Consider the following 20,341-nt stretch of genomic DNA (forward strand, 5'->3'; position numbering starts at 1 on the left):
CCTTAGCAGATGGGTTTATTAAAGTGACCTACAAAAGAGGCCCACCTAATTGGGTAAACATCAGTCAGTGGGGGTGGTGGTGTTAATGGGGGGACTGTTTACAAATTAATGTGATGGGACAAGGCTACAAAACTGATGACCTCACGTGAAGAGCTCAGAACAAAACACATGCGAGTTGCAATCCATGGGTTACAAAACTGAACAGCGAATATCAGTGAGGCAGAAACTCCATAAAACAAGAGGATCGTCAGAGGTTTCCAGAACCCATCAAGGGAGTCCTAAGTTCAAAGGGAGGGTGACCAGCTGCGCGTTCCACCAGCCAGAAGCTACACAGGAAGAGAGTCTGGACTGAGATTTGATGCCAGGCTGAGGTGGCATCTCCAGACATCATTCATCAGCAGACCCGCTTGGTCAAGAAGGAGCACAGGACCCCACAAGGGTCTCCATAAAAGCTCTGCATTTTGATTTACCTGCAGTGGCCTGGTGGCACAACTTGGTGCTCCTGCCAGCAGAGAATTGCAGTTGTCCAGGTGTCACAAGACCAAAGCCTGGACCAGAAGCTGCGGTGCATACTCTGTCAGAAATGGTCTGATCTTGTGGATATTGCATACAGCATAGTTTCTTAAACTACAGCACGTGGCCCATGTTGGGTCCCGAGTTGCCAGTTTTTGTGTCACACTGAGACGGGAGTCACCATTGTATCCAATATGAAAGGGACGCATATGGTTTGCAGAGTGTCTCATGATGGTTTGATGCTGTTGTAAGGATGTCATCAGTGATTCTCAAAGGGGGGGACCAACGCCCCTCTCCCCCGTTTGACCATCAGTAGCGATTGTCCAAGGTGGGGACTGGGTCTAGATGACACTAAGAAGAGAAAGAGTGGGTTGCAAGGAAACAAACAAAAAAGAAAGTTTGAACAACAGTGGCATACAAAGAATCGGTAAGACCAGGAGATGGTCCCCGGAGGACAAGATGGTCATCGATTACCACCCAAAGGTTGGGTTGACTTGGCAGGTGTAAATGACACTAAGACAAGCTGAACAGAGATGGGACGATGAATAGCTGGATGAGCTGGGAGGACAAGAAAGTCCATCTATGCCAGGTTGAGCTGGAGATAGTGTTCCATCATCCAGGTTGTAAAATCAATGAGACCAAAAGGTCCATCTTTGAGAGGTTGAACTGGAGATGGTGCTGCATCATCTAGGTTGCAATATCAGTGAGACAAGATGGCTTGTCTTTGACAGGTTGAGCTAGAGATGGTGTTCCTTCATCCAGGATACAAAATCAATGAGACAAGAAGGTCAAGCTATGCCAAGTTCAGCTGCAGATGGTGTTCCTTCATCCAGGTTACAAATCAATGAGACAAGAAGGTCCAACAATGCCAGGGTGACCTGCAGATGATGTTCCTTCATCCAGGTTACAAATCAATGAGAGAAGAAGGTCCAACAATGCCAGGTTGAGCTGCAAATGGTGTTCCTTCATCCAGGATGCATTATCAGTGAGACCTGCAGAGATCTGAAGATGATACTGTGTGGTCCTCTGAAGGTATCAACAGCTACAACTGCTTATCTTCAACAGAGCACTGGTAGGAGAAGCCATGGGACAGGATGATTAGGTCTGCTGAGAAGATGTACAGTGAGAAGAGGAGGAGGGCCCAGCACCGATTCGTTGAACACCCCCATGCTTGCTGGTGCACCATTGACATCTGTCCATGCCAGGACACATGGTAGGATCTGCCCAAGACGTAGGGATCAAATCAGCTAGGGGTAGTGCCAGTGCTGCCAAGGTCTGAGAGGGTAACAAGGTGGAGTGGATCTTGTGGTGGACCACATCGAAGGAGGAGGAGAGATGGTCACAGATGACATGCTGGTGGCTCTGGCCTGCCACTTAGGTGTTAACCACTGTAAGTAGTACAGCCATCACGTTGGGATGGCCCTTCTTGAATCCTGACTGATTAGGATCAAGTAGTCTGTAGACAAAAAGAAGAGGAAGAGACTTGGTCAGAGATGGCACCATCAGATGTTTTAGACAAAAAGAAGAAGAGTGGCACTGGCCTGTGAGTACAAAACTCTTGTTCTTTATGTATTTTTTTTAAACATATGACCGATGGTTGCCCCCATAACAATACACCCGACATACATACGCAGGCTGGTGAAAAAGCATTTGCCCCAATCGGATTATTTTTATGCTATCACAGATTATTTGAATTACATTGTTGTAGATCTTCATTCACACCCTATGATCAAATAAAAAGAACATGGCAGGAACAAATAGCATACATTATTAATTCTTCATTTATTAGAGAAAATCATAATGTGAAAAAGTAATTGCCCCCCTTGGATGCAAAACCCAGTTCCCCACAGTTCTCTCAGTTTTACCCACACTCTGATGTTTCTTGTTCATATTGCTCAATCTCTGGCCCTGCAGTGCCCCAAAATCCCCCATTCCTGCATTTTCGAGCATTTCATACTCACTTAAGGTTCTGGCACAACATCTCATTGGGGCCATTCCAAAATTCTGTTTCCTTTTTCTCTCTTGTGATGGATAACCTAACTGGTACTTCATCTTTAACTCGAGTTTGCAATCAGGTGGCTTGATGGTAAAAAATCCTCCACCGAATTCAAGGCTCTTTCAATGGGTGCGACATCTCCAGATCCTTCATCCAAGAATTAGCAGAACCATTTGACTGGTGAATGAGGTTCTTACTGTGGAATGCATGTTAGCTTGTTTTTATTCATAACAAGGTATTTGTTAGCCCAAAATGTTGTCTTTTTTACATATCTCTTCCAACTCCTGAGCATCATCTAAACTTGAGGTGTGCGCTCACTTAATAGTCTATTGAAGAAAGAACACAGAGTGAAAAATGAAAGCTAGTTGATGATAAATTATTAATATCAAATAGCAGCTGGAACTTCACATAGTATGACATCGTCACTCCTTCTGTGACTGTGGAGTACTTCATTGTGAGAATGTCTTTAATATTCAGAACAACAATCTAGCTTTACTTAAGTGTGACTTTTTATATGTTTCTGAAGGTATCTGCTACAGGAGAAACGTTTGCCACATTCAGAGCAGCAATGAGGTTTCACTCCAGTATGGATTTTTGTGTGGCTCTGTAGGCTACTTATTTGTGAAAATCTTTTGCCACATTCAGCACAGCCATAGGGCTTTTCTCCGGTGTGAATCCTCAAATGCCTTTGGAGACTGTAACTGTCAGAGAATCGTTTGCCACATTCAGAACAGCAATAAGGTTTTTCCCCAGTGTGGATTCTCGTGTGCCTCTGAAGGCTGCTTATGTGTGAGAATTGTTTCCCACATTCTGGACAAGAGTGGGGATTCTCTCCAGTATGAATTCTCATATGTCTATTAAGACTGCTGCTGTCTGATAAACGTTTGCCACATTCAGAACAACTAAGAGGTTTCTCACCAGTGTGAATTCTAATATGACTATGAAAGGCACTGTTGTTTGAGAACTGTTTGCCACATTCGGGGCAAGAGAGTTTCTCTTCATTGTGAATCCTCATGTGTCGCTGAAGTTGGAATATTTGTAAAAACCTTTTACCACATTCAGAACAGCAGTGAGATTTTTCTCCAGTGTGAATTTTTACATGGTTCTGAAGACTGCTATTATATGAAAATCGTTTGCCACATTCAGAACAGCCATGAGGTTTCTCTCCAGTGTGAATTCTTAGGTGATTCCGAAGTGTGCTGTTATGGGTGAATCTTTTGTCACATTCAGAACAAGAAAATGGCTTCTCTCCAGTATGGATCCGTGCATGCTTCTGGAGAGTGCTGTTTTCAGAGAATCGTTTGCCACATTCAAAACAGCTATATGGCTTTTCTCCAGTGTGGATTCTTGTATGCCTCCTGAGACTGCAACTGGCAGAAAACTGTTTGCCACATTCTGAACAACAATAAGGTTTTTCCCCGGTATGGATTCTTGTGTGGAGCTGAAGACTGCTTAATAGTGAGAATCGTTTGTCACACTGAGAACAGCAATGAGGTTTCTCTCCGGTGTGAATTCTCATGTGGATGTTAAGTCTCCCTCTGCCTGACAAATGCTTGCCACATTCAGAACAGTGAAAACGTTTCTCGCCAGTGTGAATTAGTTTATGACTATGAAGGCCACTGCTGTTTGAGAATCGTTTACCACATTCAGGACAGCAATAAGGTTTCTCTCCAGTGTGTATTCTACTGTGTTGCTGAAGGTGAATTCTTTGTAAGAATCGTTTCCCACATTCCAAGCAGCAATGAGGCTTCTCTCCACTGTGAATTCTTTTGTGTTTCTGAAGACTGTTGCTGCTTGAAAAGAGTTTACCACATTCAGAACATGAATGCGACTTTGGTGTCGTATGAACTGACTTAAGGTCTTTACAGTCGGAAGTGTTTTTGAAGGGCGTTTTCCACTCTGGACCCATATTCAAAGCCTCTCCGTCTGTGGAATGCACTTTTCGTTGTTCAGTGTTGAGGGCTTCTGCCTGTGTGTGTCTGACAGCAGTTAGAGAAGCACATGGCAAAGAGGCTGTTGTCCAATTCTCTGATCCTCTTGTTGATTTCTTCATCTTCTCCTGGTCTTGTTTCTGTTTGTGTTGGCACTGAAGAGAGGTCTGAGCACATGAAGACAGTGAGATGCCGCTGTCCTTCAGCAATTCTGCAATAATAACAAACAGTTAAGGTCAATGATTTTAAATACAGGGGGTCCTCGGGTCTACAACATTTAGAGTTTACAACGCTCACTTCCATAAAAACTTAAAAAGATTGAGACATGAGAAGGAATAAAGGTAAGGATTTTTTTTTTACACTCATTTTTTCTGTTACTACAGTACAGTATATTCATGTCCTTTTCCTTTTTCTGTGGCTTAGTTGTGTTTTTATGTTCTAGACTAGCAGGAGTACCCGGCGTTGCCCGGGAATCTGTAGCCGGTGAATTTCCCAAATGAAAGAAACAGAACATAGAAATCGAACAAACATTTTTCTGATTGACATTTTATTGTAATGCATAATATAAGTGGTCATTTTAGAGGCTTTGGATACACTTTTTTGTTTTATCTTGGGGTTCCGAAAATGAACAGATTGTGAGGATGGCCCACTCTAGAGCATGCTATGTAGACTTGTCTGTGTGAAAACAATGGATTTTCCAAAGTGATGCCTTTAACTTGCAGTGATTGCCCTTGAGCCTTATGAATTCACATAGCCAAATCCAAATGAACGGGAAAGTCTAGCTGTTTGAAATCAAAGGGTAAATTATTCAGAATCAGCGGGATACTTGGTATGAAAACATCTTGACGTCTTGTGCAAGGTTGAGACGGCCATGAAATACACTTTTTTGTGGCATCAGAAGTGGACTTTCTAATGCCATGTCTTTTTTTTTTTTTGGTGTCATGAGTATATTAGCAAAAAGAAGGACAATTATCATGTGTCACATGGTATTATGAACATTATTTACAAAATGTCAGAAAACAAACAAATAGCACCAGTCAGTCAGAAAGACCAAGACTGAAATCTTACTGTGAGTCGGAAAGCGAGCAAATACCACCACGAATATGGAACGCCAGTCACGCGCAGGTGGTCGTTCATGTTTTAAATCCCCTTCACGCGATGAAAGCAGTCGGCTTTCTTATATTTGGACACTTCTGCAATGTCTTGGCAATTTAAAGAAACATTGGGTGAAGAGGGATGTACAGAGACCAAAGCTGCCGCTAGATGGCGCCGCCACTAACGTCTCTTGCAACGTGCGGCCATCTTGTAAGTACGGGGACCTGTGGTAAACTTTGCGTTGGTGAAAAGGTGCCCTGCGGTTCACCACAAACATTTTTCCCAACCAAACATACCAAATGACCTCTTCCTGGTCACAAAGAAGCCCCATGCCCAGTTTGGTGACAATCGGACGCCCGCTGCAGATTTGTATGGCGGACAAACATACATACATACATACATACATACATAGACTCTGCTTTATATATTAGATTATGATTTTGCAAATGTGTTAAGATAGGTAAGTGACTTAGGCTAGGGTGTGTTTCAACTTACACCAAAATTCGGGTTTTAGGAACAGAACTGAGTTGTAACCCGAGGACCCGCTGTGTGTAAAATTAAAAGTAACAGAGGGCACAATGGTTGGGGACGCCACCTCACTCCTCAGTTCACTGTGTGTTGGGGAGTTTCATGATCTCTCCTTATCTGCTCCTCTCATATGCCAAAGATGTGTCTGCTGTGTCACTCAGCGTCTGGTGCGACCGAATGTGGATGTGTGTGTGCCAATGTACCCTAAAGAGGACTGCCGTCCACTGTCAGGATGATGGCTACCTCACTTCTAAAGCATACCGACGACCCAAAGTGACGAAAGGCAAAATGAATGGAGCCGATGAAGTACAGCAGTTATGCAGACTCATCCACCTTCACCGGCTCTTCCATTTCTCAGAATATTGGAACGGACCATTCAGCTCACCAAACTCGTCCATCTTTTCCACCTAGATTGTCAAGTCGGGATACGAAGGCCCCTAAAGTTCTTCTCTCCACTACACTACCTGGTAACGTGTCTTTGTGTGACTCTCTGTATGAAGAATAGCTTTGCAGCATTTGTGCTGAACCTTCCCGCAAACAAGATCCCAAATGCATCCAAGGTGGTCTTGTTGAAGAAGCTGCTTTAAAGTAACAGCTGGGATCTACTCTGCTCATTTCCTTCATAATCTGAAACAATTCAGTCATGTTGTAAGTTACTCCCCGTTTGCATAACCTCCCTCGGCTCGTAGTCCACTTATCAGATATAAACTGCTCAGGTGGAGGGGGGGCACTGCCATTTTTCCCTCCTCATCTGTTTTGTCACTCATTTCACTTTGTCTACGGCCAGTGTCACTACTGGTAGCATGAGGCCATACCTGGACCCTACAGAGTTTGGTGGCACAGGTAGTCCAACTTCTCTAGGATGGCAGGCACATCGATACGTGGCATTGCCAGAAGGTCTGTTGTGTCTCCCAGCACAGTCTGAATGGCAAGGAGAAGATTCCAGGAGACAGGCAGTTACTCCAGGAGAGCTGGACAGGGCCCCTCGTAGAAGGTTCTTAACCCATCAGCAGGACCCACCACTATTTGCTCCTTTGTGTGAGGAGGAACAGGATGAGCACTGGCAGAGCCTACAAAATTGACCTCCAGCAGGCAGGCAGGCTGGCCACTGGTATGAATGTCTCTGACCAAACAATCAGAAATCAGAGGGTGGCCTGAGGGCAAGACGTCCTCTAGCGGGCACCGTGGAGCTCGATTGACATTTGCCATAGAATACCAGAATTGGCAGGTCCTCCACTGGCGGGCACATGTGACAGACGAGAAAGGGTCTGGAGAAGCCGAGGAGGATGTTATGCTGCCTGTGACATCGCTCAGCATGACCGGTGTGGTGGGCGGTCAGTGATGGTCAGTCTGGGGAGGGAGGCATATCCATGGAGGGACACACAGACCTCTACAGGCTAGACAGCGGCACCTTGACTGCCATTAGGTATCGGGATGAAATCATTGGACCACCCATTGTCAGACCCTATGTTGGTTCCTCCTGGTGCACAACAATGCCCGGCCTCATGTGTTTGCGAGAGGATGAAGGAATTGATACCATTGACTGGTACCACTCACCTGACCTCAATCCAACAGAACACCTCTTGGTGGGACATTATGTTTCGGTCCATCCTACGCCTAAGACTGTCCAGGAGCTCAGTGATGTCCTGGTCCACATCTGGAAGGAGATCCCCCCAGGACACCATCCGTCGTCTCATTAGGACGAGGACCGGTGGGTGGAATTTGGCATACAAACTACTGAGTACGATTTGGAGTTGCTGCAATGAAATGTCAATAAAATGGACTCGCCTGCCTGCCTGCCTGCCCCATCATTTTTCCCTTTGATTTTCGGGGTGTCTTTGAAGTCAGCCCCCTCTCTCTGTCGGCTGATTATTTTCATTTCCATCCTTTCGTTCCTCACACATCGCCATATCAGTCCCTAGCAGCAGAGAGAGACAGCAGGATTTGTTTTTCCCCATTGAGATCTGAGGTGTTTTCAAAGTGGTCCTTCCATTTTTTTTCAAGCAGTTTATATGTTAACATATAACCCCGTTAGCCTTCTTAAAGGCTGGATTTTCATAAAGTACTTTAGATCTTTGTTGCTTCCTCATGGAATTCCAACATGTTAGTGAAACACAAACTCTCCGTTGGAGTGTCCAGTCAAACATCTGCTCTTGCCATGTGCTGCTAATTCTTATCCTTAACAATTCCTTCCATTAATTTGCACGTGAAGCTTACTGGCCCGTAGTTACTCTGCTCTGCCCGGTCACCCTTTTGATGTAATGGGTTAATATTTGACATTTTCCAGGCCTTCAGTGTGCGGGGAGTTCCTAAAAATAGACTTTCTGTATGTTATAAAGGATGACACACCTGAGTCCGAATCCCATCCGGGACGGGACAAGGATCCTTACCTGGATGGGAGTCCAGCCAATTGGAGGCTCTGAAGGAAAGACAGGGGTGTTCCCCTGGCAGAAGATGCCAGTTTGGGTGTACTGGTGTCCCAGCAGGAGCAAATCGAGGGGCAGGAGGCCAGTGTGATAGAAGAACCAGGTGAGGCAACTGGTCGGGGCTACGTAAGATACATTAGGTGGCAGCATCCCTGTCACTACCTGTATGCACACCCACAAGGGAACTGTAATCCCATGGGGCAGCCATGTTTGGTTCAGGGTGCTGTGAGGGTCTGTGATTCCTACTGCTGGGGACTTCCACTTGACCCCGAAGAGCTTCCATCAGGCGATACCCTAAAGCTGGAAGTGCTTGTGGGTCTTAGATAAAGGAAGCCACTCGGCCTCATCCTGGTGAATCGGAGTCAGGAGTGGAGCAGGATAACATGTTCCTGGGAGGAGTGAAAGAATGAGAGAGAAAGAGAGCAGAGAAGACAATATTGGTGAAGAACCAACGTAGAAAAACCTCACTGTAAGGTACTTTGCTAATAATCCTGGTTTATTTCACTCCAGGGCTTGTGTAGTGTGGTTGTGTTTGGGGTACTGCAATGCCCCCTACTGGTCACAGTGTGCTTACTAAAACCCACAGTTAACTCTTTAATAAATATGATGTTTGATTTCAGCCAATTAAATCATAGCAACACTTCTCTCTCTACATTTTCCAAAGCACTCAGTACCTCCTTAGTAGTCCCTGTTAATAATGGAGGTTATTGACGTCTTCACAAGTACTGACTTTCCTCAAATGCATGTTTACAGCGTTCATAATTGCACAGTCTATAGATTTTAATTCCTCTTAAGAGATCCTAATTCCCTTCACCTCCTCCTGCACCGCTCTTTACTACTAAAAAAATACTGAAAGAATCTCTGTGGTAATCTTTTACATTTAACTGTACATGACTTACTGATCCCGGCACTCCCAGACGGCAGCTGCTCTTCTGCTTCGCTCCCATTTCCTTCAGTGACTTTCTCTTTAAATTGAGGAAACTCGGATTTCATTTCCAAGGAATTCTGCAGTTGTCCTGTATCAGTGAGCCAACTGGAATGAGACTCTTCTTCCTTGAAAATATTCCCAGTTTCACACGTTTGTAGTTCAAGACTAACCGGGAAGTTTCCTGAATGCTCAACTTTAATGTCGACGGTCTCCCTCTTGCACTCCTCCTCCTCCTCCTCTTTAAACGCTGAAATTCTTCTCTCACATTCCTCCACCTTCACACACAAACCCTTTGGTGCACCCCACTCACAGTCCTCTTGCTTAATGCAGGCCAGTCTTTCATCCACGTGATCGTCTTTGGCCAAAGCCATGCTCTGTGTGAAACTCTTCTGTCTCCTAAGCATCTGCTCATCTCCTCTCTACTGATCCCTTCTCAAGTGGACAGCCATAAGTCACCTCAAAGCAGGGCTGTGGGAACGGGGAAGGAGGAGGTCTTCTGTGGAAATAAAACGCATACATTTAATACATATAGCTGGCATAAAGACCATGAACTCATTTCAGAGTTAATCTCCTTTATTTACCAAGAGAGATTTGAAAAACTCTAAACCCTCCATGTTAGCCTAAGCAGCTTCCAACAAATCTGAAGCATAAAACAATTTGATATGGAGATAAAGTCCAGCTAAAAGAGAAAAAGTGAAGAACGGGAAAGGGTTGGTTAACGAAGCAGAGAGACAGAATTTAATTTTAGTATTGTAGGCAGGAATTAGATAGATAGATAGATAGATAGATAGATAGATAGATAGATAGATAGATAGATAGATAGATAGATAGATAGATAGATAGATAGAGCACTATATGATTGATAGATAGATAGATAGATAGATAGATAGATAGATAGATAGATAAGGCACTATATCAAAGTCAAAGTGAACTTGATTGTCATCTCAACCATATACAAGTATACAGATAGACGAAATTGCGAAGCTCAGGGTCCACAGTGTAACAACATGATGTGCAAATAGTAAATTAATAATAAAATTAAAATTTAAAAATTAAAACACAAACAAGACAAGACATTGTGCAAAGATAGGACAAAGATGTAGCAGCAACATTGATGTGTAAAATATGTAATATAATAAATAAATAAATAATAGATCTAGATAATACAGACATTATCAGTGTATGATAATAATTGAAGACGTGTGTAAACAATGACAGGTCAGAATGTTTCACAGCAGAAGGATATCAAGAGTGTCCAAATCCTTAAAGGTCAGTATGAGATCTTCAGTTCTTCTCTGCCTGCACACTCATCTTTGCAGGACAGTGGTTTTCATGTATAAAAGTTCTGTTTTTAGAGGTGGTGGTTGAGGCCGTGTGAAAGGTCCCAGGGGGCAGCCTGGTGTTAAGGAGTCTGACAGCTTGGGGGTAAAAACTCTCCTGCAGCCTCGCAGATCTGGCTCTGATGCTGCAGTATCTTCTCTTGGATGGCAGAAGTGTGAAAAGTCCATGTGAGGGGTGTAAGGAGTCCTGCGGTCTTCACTATCCTTTACAGGCCCTTGTGGTCGGATATGTCGCAGTTGCCATACGAGACAGTGGTGCAGCTGGTCAGGACACTCTCAGTGGTGCCTTCTGTAGAACTTGGTGAGGATGGAAAGGGGAAGACTTGCTCACTTCAGCTGCCTCAGAAAGTGTCATCTCTGCTGGGCTTTCTTGATTAGTGATGAGGTGTTTTTGTGTCCACGTAAGTTCCTCAGTTATGAGCACACCGAGGAACTTGGTTCTCCTAACAATCTCCACATCTAAACCATTGATGCTGAGTGGGATGTGGGCAGGATGTGACTTTCTGAAGTCCACAATTATCTCTTTTGTCTTGTCGACATTGAGAGATAGATAGATAGATAGATAGATAGATAGATAGATAGATAGATAGATAGATAGATAGATAGATAGATAGATAGATATGAAAGGCACTATATGACAGATAGATAATAGGCACTATATGACAGATAGATATAAAAGGCACTATATGATAGATTGTTATATAGTGCCTTTTATATCTATCTGTTATATAGTGCCTCTTATTATCTATTATATAGTGCCTTTCATATCTATCCAGATAATAAGAGGCACTATATAACAGATAGATAGATAGATAGATAGATAGATAGATAGATAGATAGATAGATAGATAGATAGATAGATAGATAGATAGATAGATAATAAAAGGCACTATATAACAGATCGTGACACACATGGGCTCCACTTGGTGAATGGAAGCTGATCTGCTCTTTATGAACCACCTTCATGACAGGACCAGAGGTCTGCGTGTTTTCAAGTATCTAACATGTACTCCTGGTGTATCTGCAAATAAAGGTGCACAAGGCTTGAAATGAAGTTTGAGAATTGCCCCACCAAAGTTGTTTTGTCGTTTCCAGACATTTAGCAATGATCGGATGAGTGCTCATACTGAAGCATTGTTCATCCAGGCTAAGGTCTTTCAGAGGCAGCAATTTTAAAACGGCCTGCCATAACCCAAGCCAACTCTCATCTTCTGTTCGACTTTGCAGCCCCTTCAAAGGGAGCCATCCAAGAGTGAAAAGCCTGTCTGGAGTTGCTTTTGCAAAGGTATTCTGAAGTGAAGCCCTTTCAGGGGAAGCAACCTCAAGATGGATTGACACGTCCGGCAGGAACATCTCATGAGTGGAGCAGATCTTAGCCCCTGGTAGGTTACTGAAGCTGAGGTACACTGAAAAAAGTATAACATTGATGTTGTTCATTCAACGTAAATTTTCTCTTTCAAGCAACTTAAGATTAGTCATTTAGTGTTGTAGCCTGAAATATTTGGTTTCAGATCTCAAAGTAAAAATAAATAGTTTGTAGCAAAGTAAGTTATGGTGAGTTCTACAGAGTCCAGAGTAGTGTGGTGAGAACTGATGAACCAAAGGCCCTCAATCTTTAACAGCTCACGATTAGGGAGGAGTGATTAAGTGACGCTCACCTCCGCATCCTTCAAGCCCAAGGGATTTGAATGAAGAAACAGAGAGCAAAGGGTAAATTGTTATGAGAAAGTTTATGACGGCAGGATATTTTTATGAGAAAAGGTGCTGAGCGAGGTTATCATTATTAGACAACGAGCCAACCCGTGGTGTACCATACGCCGCATAATCAGGCCGGTTTTTTTTTATGATTTTTAAGCACAGGGAGAAAATTAACATTTGAAAAATCGGTAATGTTATAATGTTGCTTTTCTTGCTGATTTATCACAATGCACGGAACGAACCAACACAGTAAAACATTTTGCTATTTTGCACGCGGTCGTGCGTCGTATCCAAAAACTCGGTTTGTAAAGACTGCCCACTTCATTGTGTTTTAACCTCAGTTGTAAAGGATTGTTTTGAGGATCCCATGGGATACCCCTCGCTCGCAAACCGTTTTACACGCTGCCTATGGCGATTCACCTCTGCGAGAAGCATGCCTCTATGAACAGTCAACGTGGCTCGGAGGTGCCAGGAGTTGGTGGGCGTGGCTCCTTCCTGCGTGCGCTATAGGTGTCTTACTTGTCGGCTGCTCAGTGAGTCCACGCCCCTTCCGGCGTGCTTTCCATGGTTGTCTTGCCTTAGCGAATTATATAAATAGATTCTGTAAAGCAGGGGTGTAAGGGGGTTATTTTGTGATAAGCATTGTAATAAATCTGAAGCTCACGGAATGCTCGAGGCTCGATTCATTTGAACTGCGGCCGTGTGTGCATCACGTAATAAAACTTGATTCTGTCAAATGTCCTGAGACTCCAAGTGGCTTCATGGGTGCTGACGGTGCCCTGTGCTGCCTAATCTGCTTCAAAAATATCTATAATTTTTCGCCGCACTAACAAACACGACAATATGATGGACGGGAGTTGCTGGTCACGTGTCGACTGGTTTACTGTTTGGATGCTACTTAAGAAGGGGGTTCACACAATTAAAGGATCATAGTCTTGAAAAGCAAGTCAACTAAAAAGAAATTAACTAGCAACAAAAACGGGTCACCGATCAAGAAAAGAGTTCGAAGGAAAACCTGCAGCCCCTGCGCCCAACAGCTGGAGCGGAACACCCTCGGTGTTTAAAGCTTCTGTCAGATGATCATCGGCACTGAAGGTCAGTGACTGGCCCAGGATGGAAGTGACGTCATGTATTGGGCTATGCCGTTTGAATGGAGAAATGTTTGCCAGTCTAGTCTTAAAAATAAAATTAAAAAAAAAAATTCTCACGTGTTGCGGCTCTCTGACTGAAGTGCCTGCGTACTCCTTTACTATTGCTACTGGAAACGAAGGCTCGCAAGACCCTCGGCTTTACAGTTCTGTACACGCTTGAGCGACCCTCGGATTTTCGTGAATTCCGCCGCCCGCTTTACTCAGACCGGACTGAACCGCACGAGCGAGCGGCTTACAGTGCAGTCTGTGCCTCAGCGCGCGTGAACGCGGACGGTAAAGTGAGAAGGTGCGGCGAGCACACCGGGGGTGACGCATTCACATTTCAGGGAGTACGCAAGTTTTGTAAATAGGACTGAAGGACCTCCACAGACGAGCGCTTCTCTCTCATAACCCGCCCCGCCATTGCCCGTGTCTTTTCGTCTCTTCGACATTTTCCGTACCTGCACGGCACTCCGTCTCCACGTCTGTCTAATTCTCTTCTCTTTTTCTTGTCGCTTTTGTCCCTCAGCAATACAAACTCGAGCTGCGATGCCCAACCAAAGAAAACAAAACGAGGCATCAACGAGCGAGCCGATACAGAAGGGCGGCCAAAGGCGTTTTACACGAATCGGTTGAAACACTGCCATCTACTGGTGGAAAATGAAGGTTATGGCAACAGTGATTTCTACAGCAAATTTTTGGTACTCACAGTCTGGTGGTATACGCGGCTAAGCGTCCTACAAACCTTGTCTGTGATCAGACTGGCGGACCCCAAATTATTTAGTTGTAAATGCAGAAACAAACCTCCCTATGAAAGAAAGACATCGCATGTGAGGTTCGCAAAATAAGGGTGTTCTTGATTTGAAAACGGCCAAAGCTTCATTCAAGATGAAATGGCTGCAACATTTCCTTAATAATAAAACACACATTTACCGAATTAATCTTTAGATAGGTTTGACATTTTTTCTTAAAAGTAACTTTTAAAAAACTCTACTAAAACTGTCTAATTTTCATAAGCAGGTTCTTCTACTTTGGACATTAATCAATAAGCCTAAGGTCTCACTAGATAGATACACCCTATGGAATAATGAGAATATAAAATTCAAGAACAAATCAATATTAAAAAATGTATTGGAAAATAAGCATTTATTAGTGAAATGGCTTATTAACAAAGAAGGAAAACTGCTGAGCTATGAAGACTATGAATACGTGCCGTGTCACAGTCTCAGCTTACGAGTTTAGAGGTACAAGAGAATCTGCTCCACTAAAGGCAACTGGGGTGGTCGGTCATCAGAGGGTCTCCTCAGCAGATGGCACAAGGTTCATGTCAGCCCTTCTGTTAGATGGAATTGATGTGAGGAATTCCACATGTAATAGTAGACGTATTAGGAACGTTTCATGCCAGTCACCGGCATCTGTCGCAGTGTTCAGAGGGAAAGCTGGGTTTGATGACACCTGACTGCAATAAAATAAGGCCGTTAGCAAAGAAATACAGTACTGGGACGCCATGAATTAAATACAAAGAGGTATCTTTTAGATTGAAACATACAATTCATCCTGTTAACGTTTTTCTTCTGGATTGCTTTGATTTTGCTTCAAATTTAAATGATACTCTTATTTGTATATTTCAAAAGAAAAGGACGTTACAGAAACTGAAATTAAACAAAAAGAAACACATATTGGTTTAGATGCTTAGATAGATATGAAAGGCACTATATAGATAGATAGATAGATAGATAGATATGAAAGGCACTACAGATAGATAGATAGATAGATAGATAGATAGATAGATATGAAAGGCACTATATAGATAGATAGATAATTTCGAGTAGTTGGCAGAATTAGATAGATATGAAAGGCACTATATAATAGATAGATAGATAGATAGATAGATAGATAGATAGATATGAAAGGCACTATATAGATAGATAGATAATTTCGAGTAGTTGGCAGAATTAGATAGATATGAAAGGCACTATATAATAGATAGATAGATAGATATGAAAGGCACTATATAATAGATAGATATATAGATAGATAGATAGATAGATATGAAAGGCACTATATACTAGATAGATATGAAAGGCACTATATAATAGATAGATAGATAGATAGATATGAAAGGCACTATATACATAGAAAGATAATCTTGAGTAGTTGGCAGAATTCGATAGATAGATTGGTAGTTAGGTAGGTTGATAGATTGATAGATAGATTTGAAAGATACTATATAGATAGATCATTTTGAGTAGTTGGCAGAATTAGATAGATAGATTGGTAGTTAGGTAGGTTGATAGATAGATCGATAGATAGATTTGTAAGATACTATATAGATAGATCATTTCGAGTAGCTGGCAGAATTAGATAGATTGATTGGTTGGTAGGTAGGTAGGTAGGTAGGTAGGTAGGTAGGTAGATAGATAGATAGATAGATAGATAGATAGTATGAAAGGCACTATATGATAGATAGACAGTTTACTGCACTTGGCAGGATTAGATTGACAGATGCTCTTCCAATAAATAAATGCATATACAGATCTATTAATAAATATATACACATACTCTTCAGACAGAACACACACCAGAATGGCTGAAAAGGAAGAAGTTTTAATAAAAAAAGAAAACTTCTTAGTTGTCAGTCCCATTCCCAGTGAAGTTTGCTATCAAAGGACCCCCAGTGTTGTTTCTTGACACACTTCTGCTGAATGTTTCATTTGCTGGAAGTCCTCAGTGCTGTTGTGTCACACACAGTATGTGTAGTGCTGTTCATAATGGCACTCAGTTTTTTCTTCGTTCTGTCCTCCACTACCACCTCCAGGGGGTCCAGAGTGTGTCCCATTTACTTAGCATGTTGATTCGGTGGTCCTCTCTTGAAGTGATGTCACCAGCCCAGTACACCACACTGGCCGTCACAGACCTGTAGAAGATGTGAAGGTTGTGACATCCCACATTAAAGGAATGCAGTTGCCTAAGTAGAAAACGCCTGCTTTGCCCATTCTTTTATAGTTCCAGTCCAACCTGTAATTAATGTGGACCCCCAAGTACATGCTGATATCCATTGACTTCTGGTTTGAGTGGACGCTGGCGGGACTGGTCGTCGCTGCTCGCCGGTAACTAGACTATTGAGTTTTGCTATGACTGGTGATTTTGATGGTATTTTTTTTTTTTTGCCATTCTTGCTGCCATCTCTGTGTGGCTGCATATGCTGTGTATGCATTTAGCCTCAGCTTAAACCCCGTTTCGTTTGAAACTTACCAGTCTGTTCTCTGGACACCTGAGCTGCCTGTGGCCTCGCCTACAATGTGGACTGGTTGGATATTCACCTGGCTATTGTTTGTCTGGAGTTTTCTGTCGCTCGCTATCCATCCTGCGACTGACCTCCTCCAGTAATCAGCTGCTGAGCTTCTTCGACTGCGTCTGCTGCAGTCTGTGCTGTATTTCGACCCGGACGTCATACTTCTCCCTCGTCGGAGATACACCCATCATGGGTCCCGCCGGAGATTCCGAATGGACGCCTGTGGTAATATGCCCTACTGGCATTACCAGTAAGTAAATAAAATTAATTAAGCGTCCTCTGCTGGGTAAAGAGGGAGGCTTTTGTATGAGGAAAAAAGGTATAAAGAAAGGAAATTTGCCTTTTTTTTTTCAATTATATAGTGCAGTCAGACGTCTTCGCTGACGATATTAGCGTCTTTTGAGGAGTGTCACGGCAGGTCTTATGTAGATTGGAGAGACAGCCTTGTCATTGACCGGCCGGGATGGCATTGTCGGTCCTCCACGCACTGCGTGTGCCTCCCGCGACATCATAACTCTAAAATAGCAAAAGAAAGTGTGAAGCGCCTTAATATTATTTAACCCGGGTTTGCATGGGGATCCCGTGTTCGTAGTTGTCTGGGCTGTAGCTCAGGGGAAGGAGAAAAAATGGGAAAGTGCTTACTTTCACTTTATGGCAGAAATGTAGTCCGTGTCTAAAAAGCTGGCACAGCTATGCGGCGCGCGCCGGCTGCTCGATTTTTATAGTAATTATGTGGGATAGTAGACGCCGCTTTTCGCAAACGCGTTCACGTCATCGCGTACCTCGGGAGGGATGACGTACGGCTGTTTAATTGGTCAGCGTAGGGGCGCCGAATACAAAAGGGAATCGTGGCATCTAGAGGGCGTTCTTTCTGAATAGATCTTCTTAGAGAAATGTACCGGGTAGAACAGCATTTCGGCTTGTGCATTGTTTTTGTAAAAAAAAAAATTTCATATAAATATCTCTGGATTAACTTTGGGTGGAGGTATTTATTGGGTTGTGGTTAGTGGTGCACTGTTTATTTTTGTATATACACTTTTTCTATGTTTTTGAATATTTTTGGGTGAATCCTGTATTATACACTGTTTGGAGGACTTGGATCACTGTGGAGGAAGACAGCTTCACATTTTGTTTTTGTGTATATATTTGGATTTCACTAGTTTGTGTGTATTTTACTTTTTCTTTTGGGACTTTCAAGCAGCACTGTAAATGCTGTATATAGTCATTTTGGGCTCCATTTAATTACTGCTTTTGAGTGTCCTTTGCGGTATTGGACTGTGTATTAATATATATAAATCCCGCAGGACATTATTTTTTTTGATTATTTTCTTTAAGTGCACCTGTAAATAAAACCTCACTTTATTTTTCAAAAAACCCAACCCTTTTTGTGTCTCCCTGTCTTACACCATCATCCTGGTCACGCTCGGTCCCACATACTAGACACCTAGAGTGTAGGCTGGTGATTTTAATTCCCACTACACGGGGTGTCACAACGCCTCGAAAGGAATTAACTCTTTCTGGTCTGATTTTATGCACCCTCCACGTAACACCGATAGGAATGCTGACCACAGCGTGTTGGCCAACATCGCTCGGTCGACTAACACCACTGTCAAATGTGACAGCAACATTGCCAGCGTCGGTCCACTGAACATCCGCTCATTCACGAGCAAGGGACATCTCATTCAGGATCTCCTCATTGACCGTAAGTTTGACTTTCTCTCTTTAACCGAGACATGGCAATGAATTCACCCCCCACACCCGGGGTTTGTTCACTCTTGTCAACCCCGTGCCTCTGGCCGTGGTGGAGTCGTCGTGATAATTTATCACGAGAAGTGGAAAGTTCTGCCGTTGCCTGCAAGTGCAAACTCGAGCTGCGATGCCCAACCAAAGAAAACAAAACGAGGCGTCAACGAGCGAGCCGATACAGAAGGGCGGCCAAAGGCGTTTTACACGAATCGGTTGAAACACTGCCATCTACTGGTGGAAAATGAAGGTTATGGCAACAGTGATTTCTACAACAAATTTTTGGTACTGACAGTCTGGTGGTATACGCGGCTAAGCGTCCTACGCACCTTGTCTGTGATCAGACTGGCGGACCCCAAATTATGAGATTCCGAATGGACGCCTCGAAATGAATTAACTCTTTCTGGTCTGATTTTATGCATCCTCCACGTAACACTGATAGGAATGCTGACCACAGCGTGTTGGCCATCATCGCTCGGTCGACTAGCACCACTGTCAAATGTGACAGCAACATTGCCAGCGTCGGTCTACTGAACATCCGCTCACTCACGAGCAAGGGACATCTCATTCAGGATCTCCTCATTGACCGTAAGTTTGACTTTCTCTCTTTAACCGAGACATGCCAATGAATTCACCCCCCACACCCGGGGTTTGTTCACTCCTGTCAACCCCGCGCCTCTGGCCGTGGTGGAGGAGTCGTGATAATTTATCACGAGAAGTGGAAAGTTCTGCCTGCTCCTGCTCTTAGCTCATTTAAATCAACTGCGTGTCACTTGTCTGGGCCAGTTCCTAACATCATTGCAACTGTCTACTGTCCTCCCAAATCAAACAATGATTTTCTGAACAATCTTGCTACTTTTCTTACCCATTTATCTCCATTTACTCCAAATATAATTCTTTTGGGGGATTTTAATATACATCTGGACAATATCAATATCCCCCTCACTAGCAGGGCCGGATTTTCCTATAGGCTAACTAGGCTTCAGCTTAGGGCCTCAAGAGCAAGAGGGGCCTACATTCAAATTGTTAGCAAAATTAAATTGACACTATTCTAAAAACACTGAACCGAAAATCAGGAGAAATTCTACGCATATGACTAATAAACAAACATAAAAATGTATTGGTTAAGATCAACGCGTTCGGCTCATTGGGTCTGTTCGTTTGTATTTACTACAGTAGATTGCACCAAAATATAGTTCTTACGTTCACTGATTGCTATGGCAAATATGGACGTGCCTTATGCTACGAAGCTCTGGTTTGTTCCTGCATAAATAAAGTGCAGACTGGAACAGACAAACGAACAGACCTATTGATATCCCGACGTTCGGTTATATTCGTGTTACTTTGATAATATGAAACACGTGTTAATGTTACTAGAAAAGATTCCCATTTTAGGATTGCGTACACGATCATTTGATTCTCGCCTTTTGAGTTCAGTAGGTTCAATACTTTAGTGAAGTGTTTATAGACTATTGAAACATTTTTTGTGACAATATCTTCATTTTGTGGAATTCTAGGTAAGTTCTTTTAATCTGTATATTTTAAAATGTATACTACGTGCTTTATTTTATATTTTCATGATTATCTATATAATAAAAGCCCAGCGCGGTGTCCGTGTCCGCGTTCTTTTTGGCTGTATAGCCGCCCCGTAGAAAAGCCCCAGTCCGTCCCCTCCCAGAATTCCTGCTTACCCCCCTCTGTTCTGTCCCCTTTCCTGT

General features: G+C 43.2%; 1 protein-coding gene across 1 annotated transcript; it reads right to left on the bottom strand.

The window, feature by feature from the left end:
* Positions 1–910: 910 nt before the first annotated feature.
* On the bottom strand, positions 911–14,186 carry LOC120528222 (zinc finger protein 260-like). Its single transcript, XM_039752328.1, has 4 exons — positions 14,047–14,186; positions 9,389–9,913; positions 2,475–4,651; positions 911–1,969 (listed from the first exon to the last, which is right to left on the bottom strand). Exons 2-3 carry the CDS (start codon positions 9,819–9,821, stop codon positions 3,006–3,008), a joined length of 2,079 nt encoding a protein of 692 aa, XP_039608262.1. The 5' UTR covers positions 9,822–9,913; positions 14,047–14,186; the 3' UTR covers positions 911–1,969; positions 2,475–3,005.
* Between the last annotated feature and the right edge of the window lie 6,155 nt (positions 14,187–20,341).

This window comes from Polypterus senegalus, chromosome 4 (genome assembly GCF_016835505.1).
Source record: "Polypterus senegalus isolate Bchr_013 chromosome 4, ASM1683550v1, whole genome shotgun sequence".
NCBI classification, from domain to species: domain Eukaryota; kingdom Metazoa; phylum Chordata; class Cladistia; order Polypteriformes; family Polypteridae; genus Polypterus; species Polypterus senegalus.

Bases quoted from the DNA above. Each gene is read 5' to 3' on its own strand.
- LOC120528222 (XM_039752328.1), bottom strand. From the start codon at position 9,821: ATGCTTAGGAGACAGAAGAGTTTCACACAGAGCATGGCTTTGGCCAAA. The intron at 4,652-9,388 runs GTAAGTCATGTA...TTATTATTGCAG, and splicing joins GTCTGGGAGTGCCGGGATCA to AATTGCTGAAGGACAGCGGC.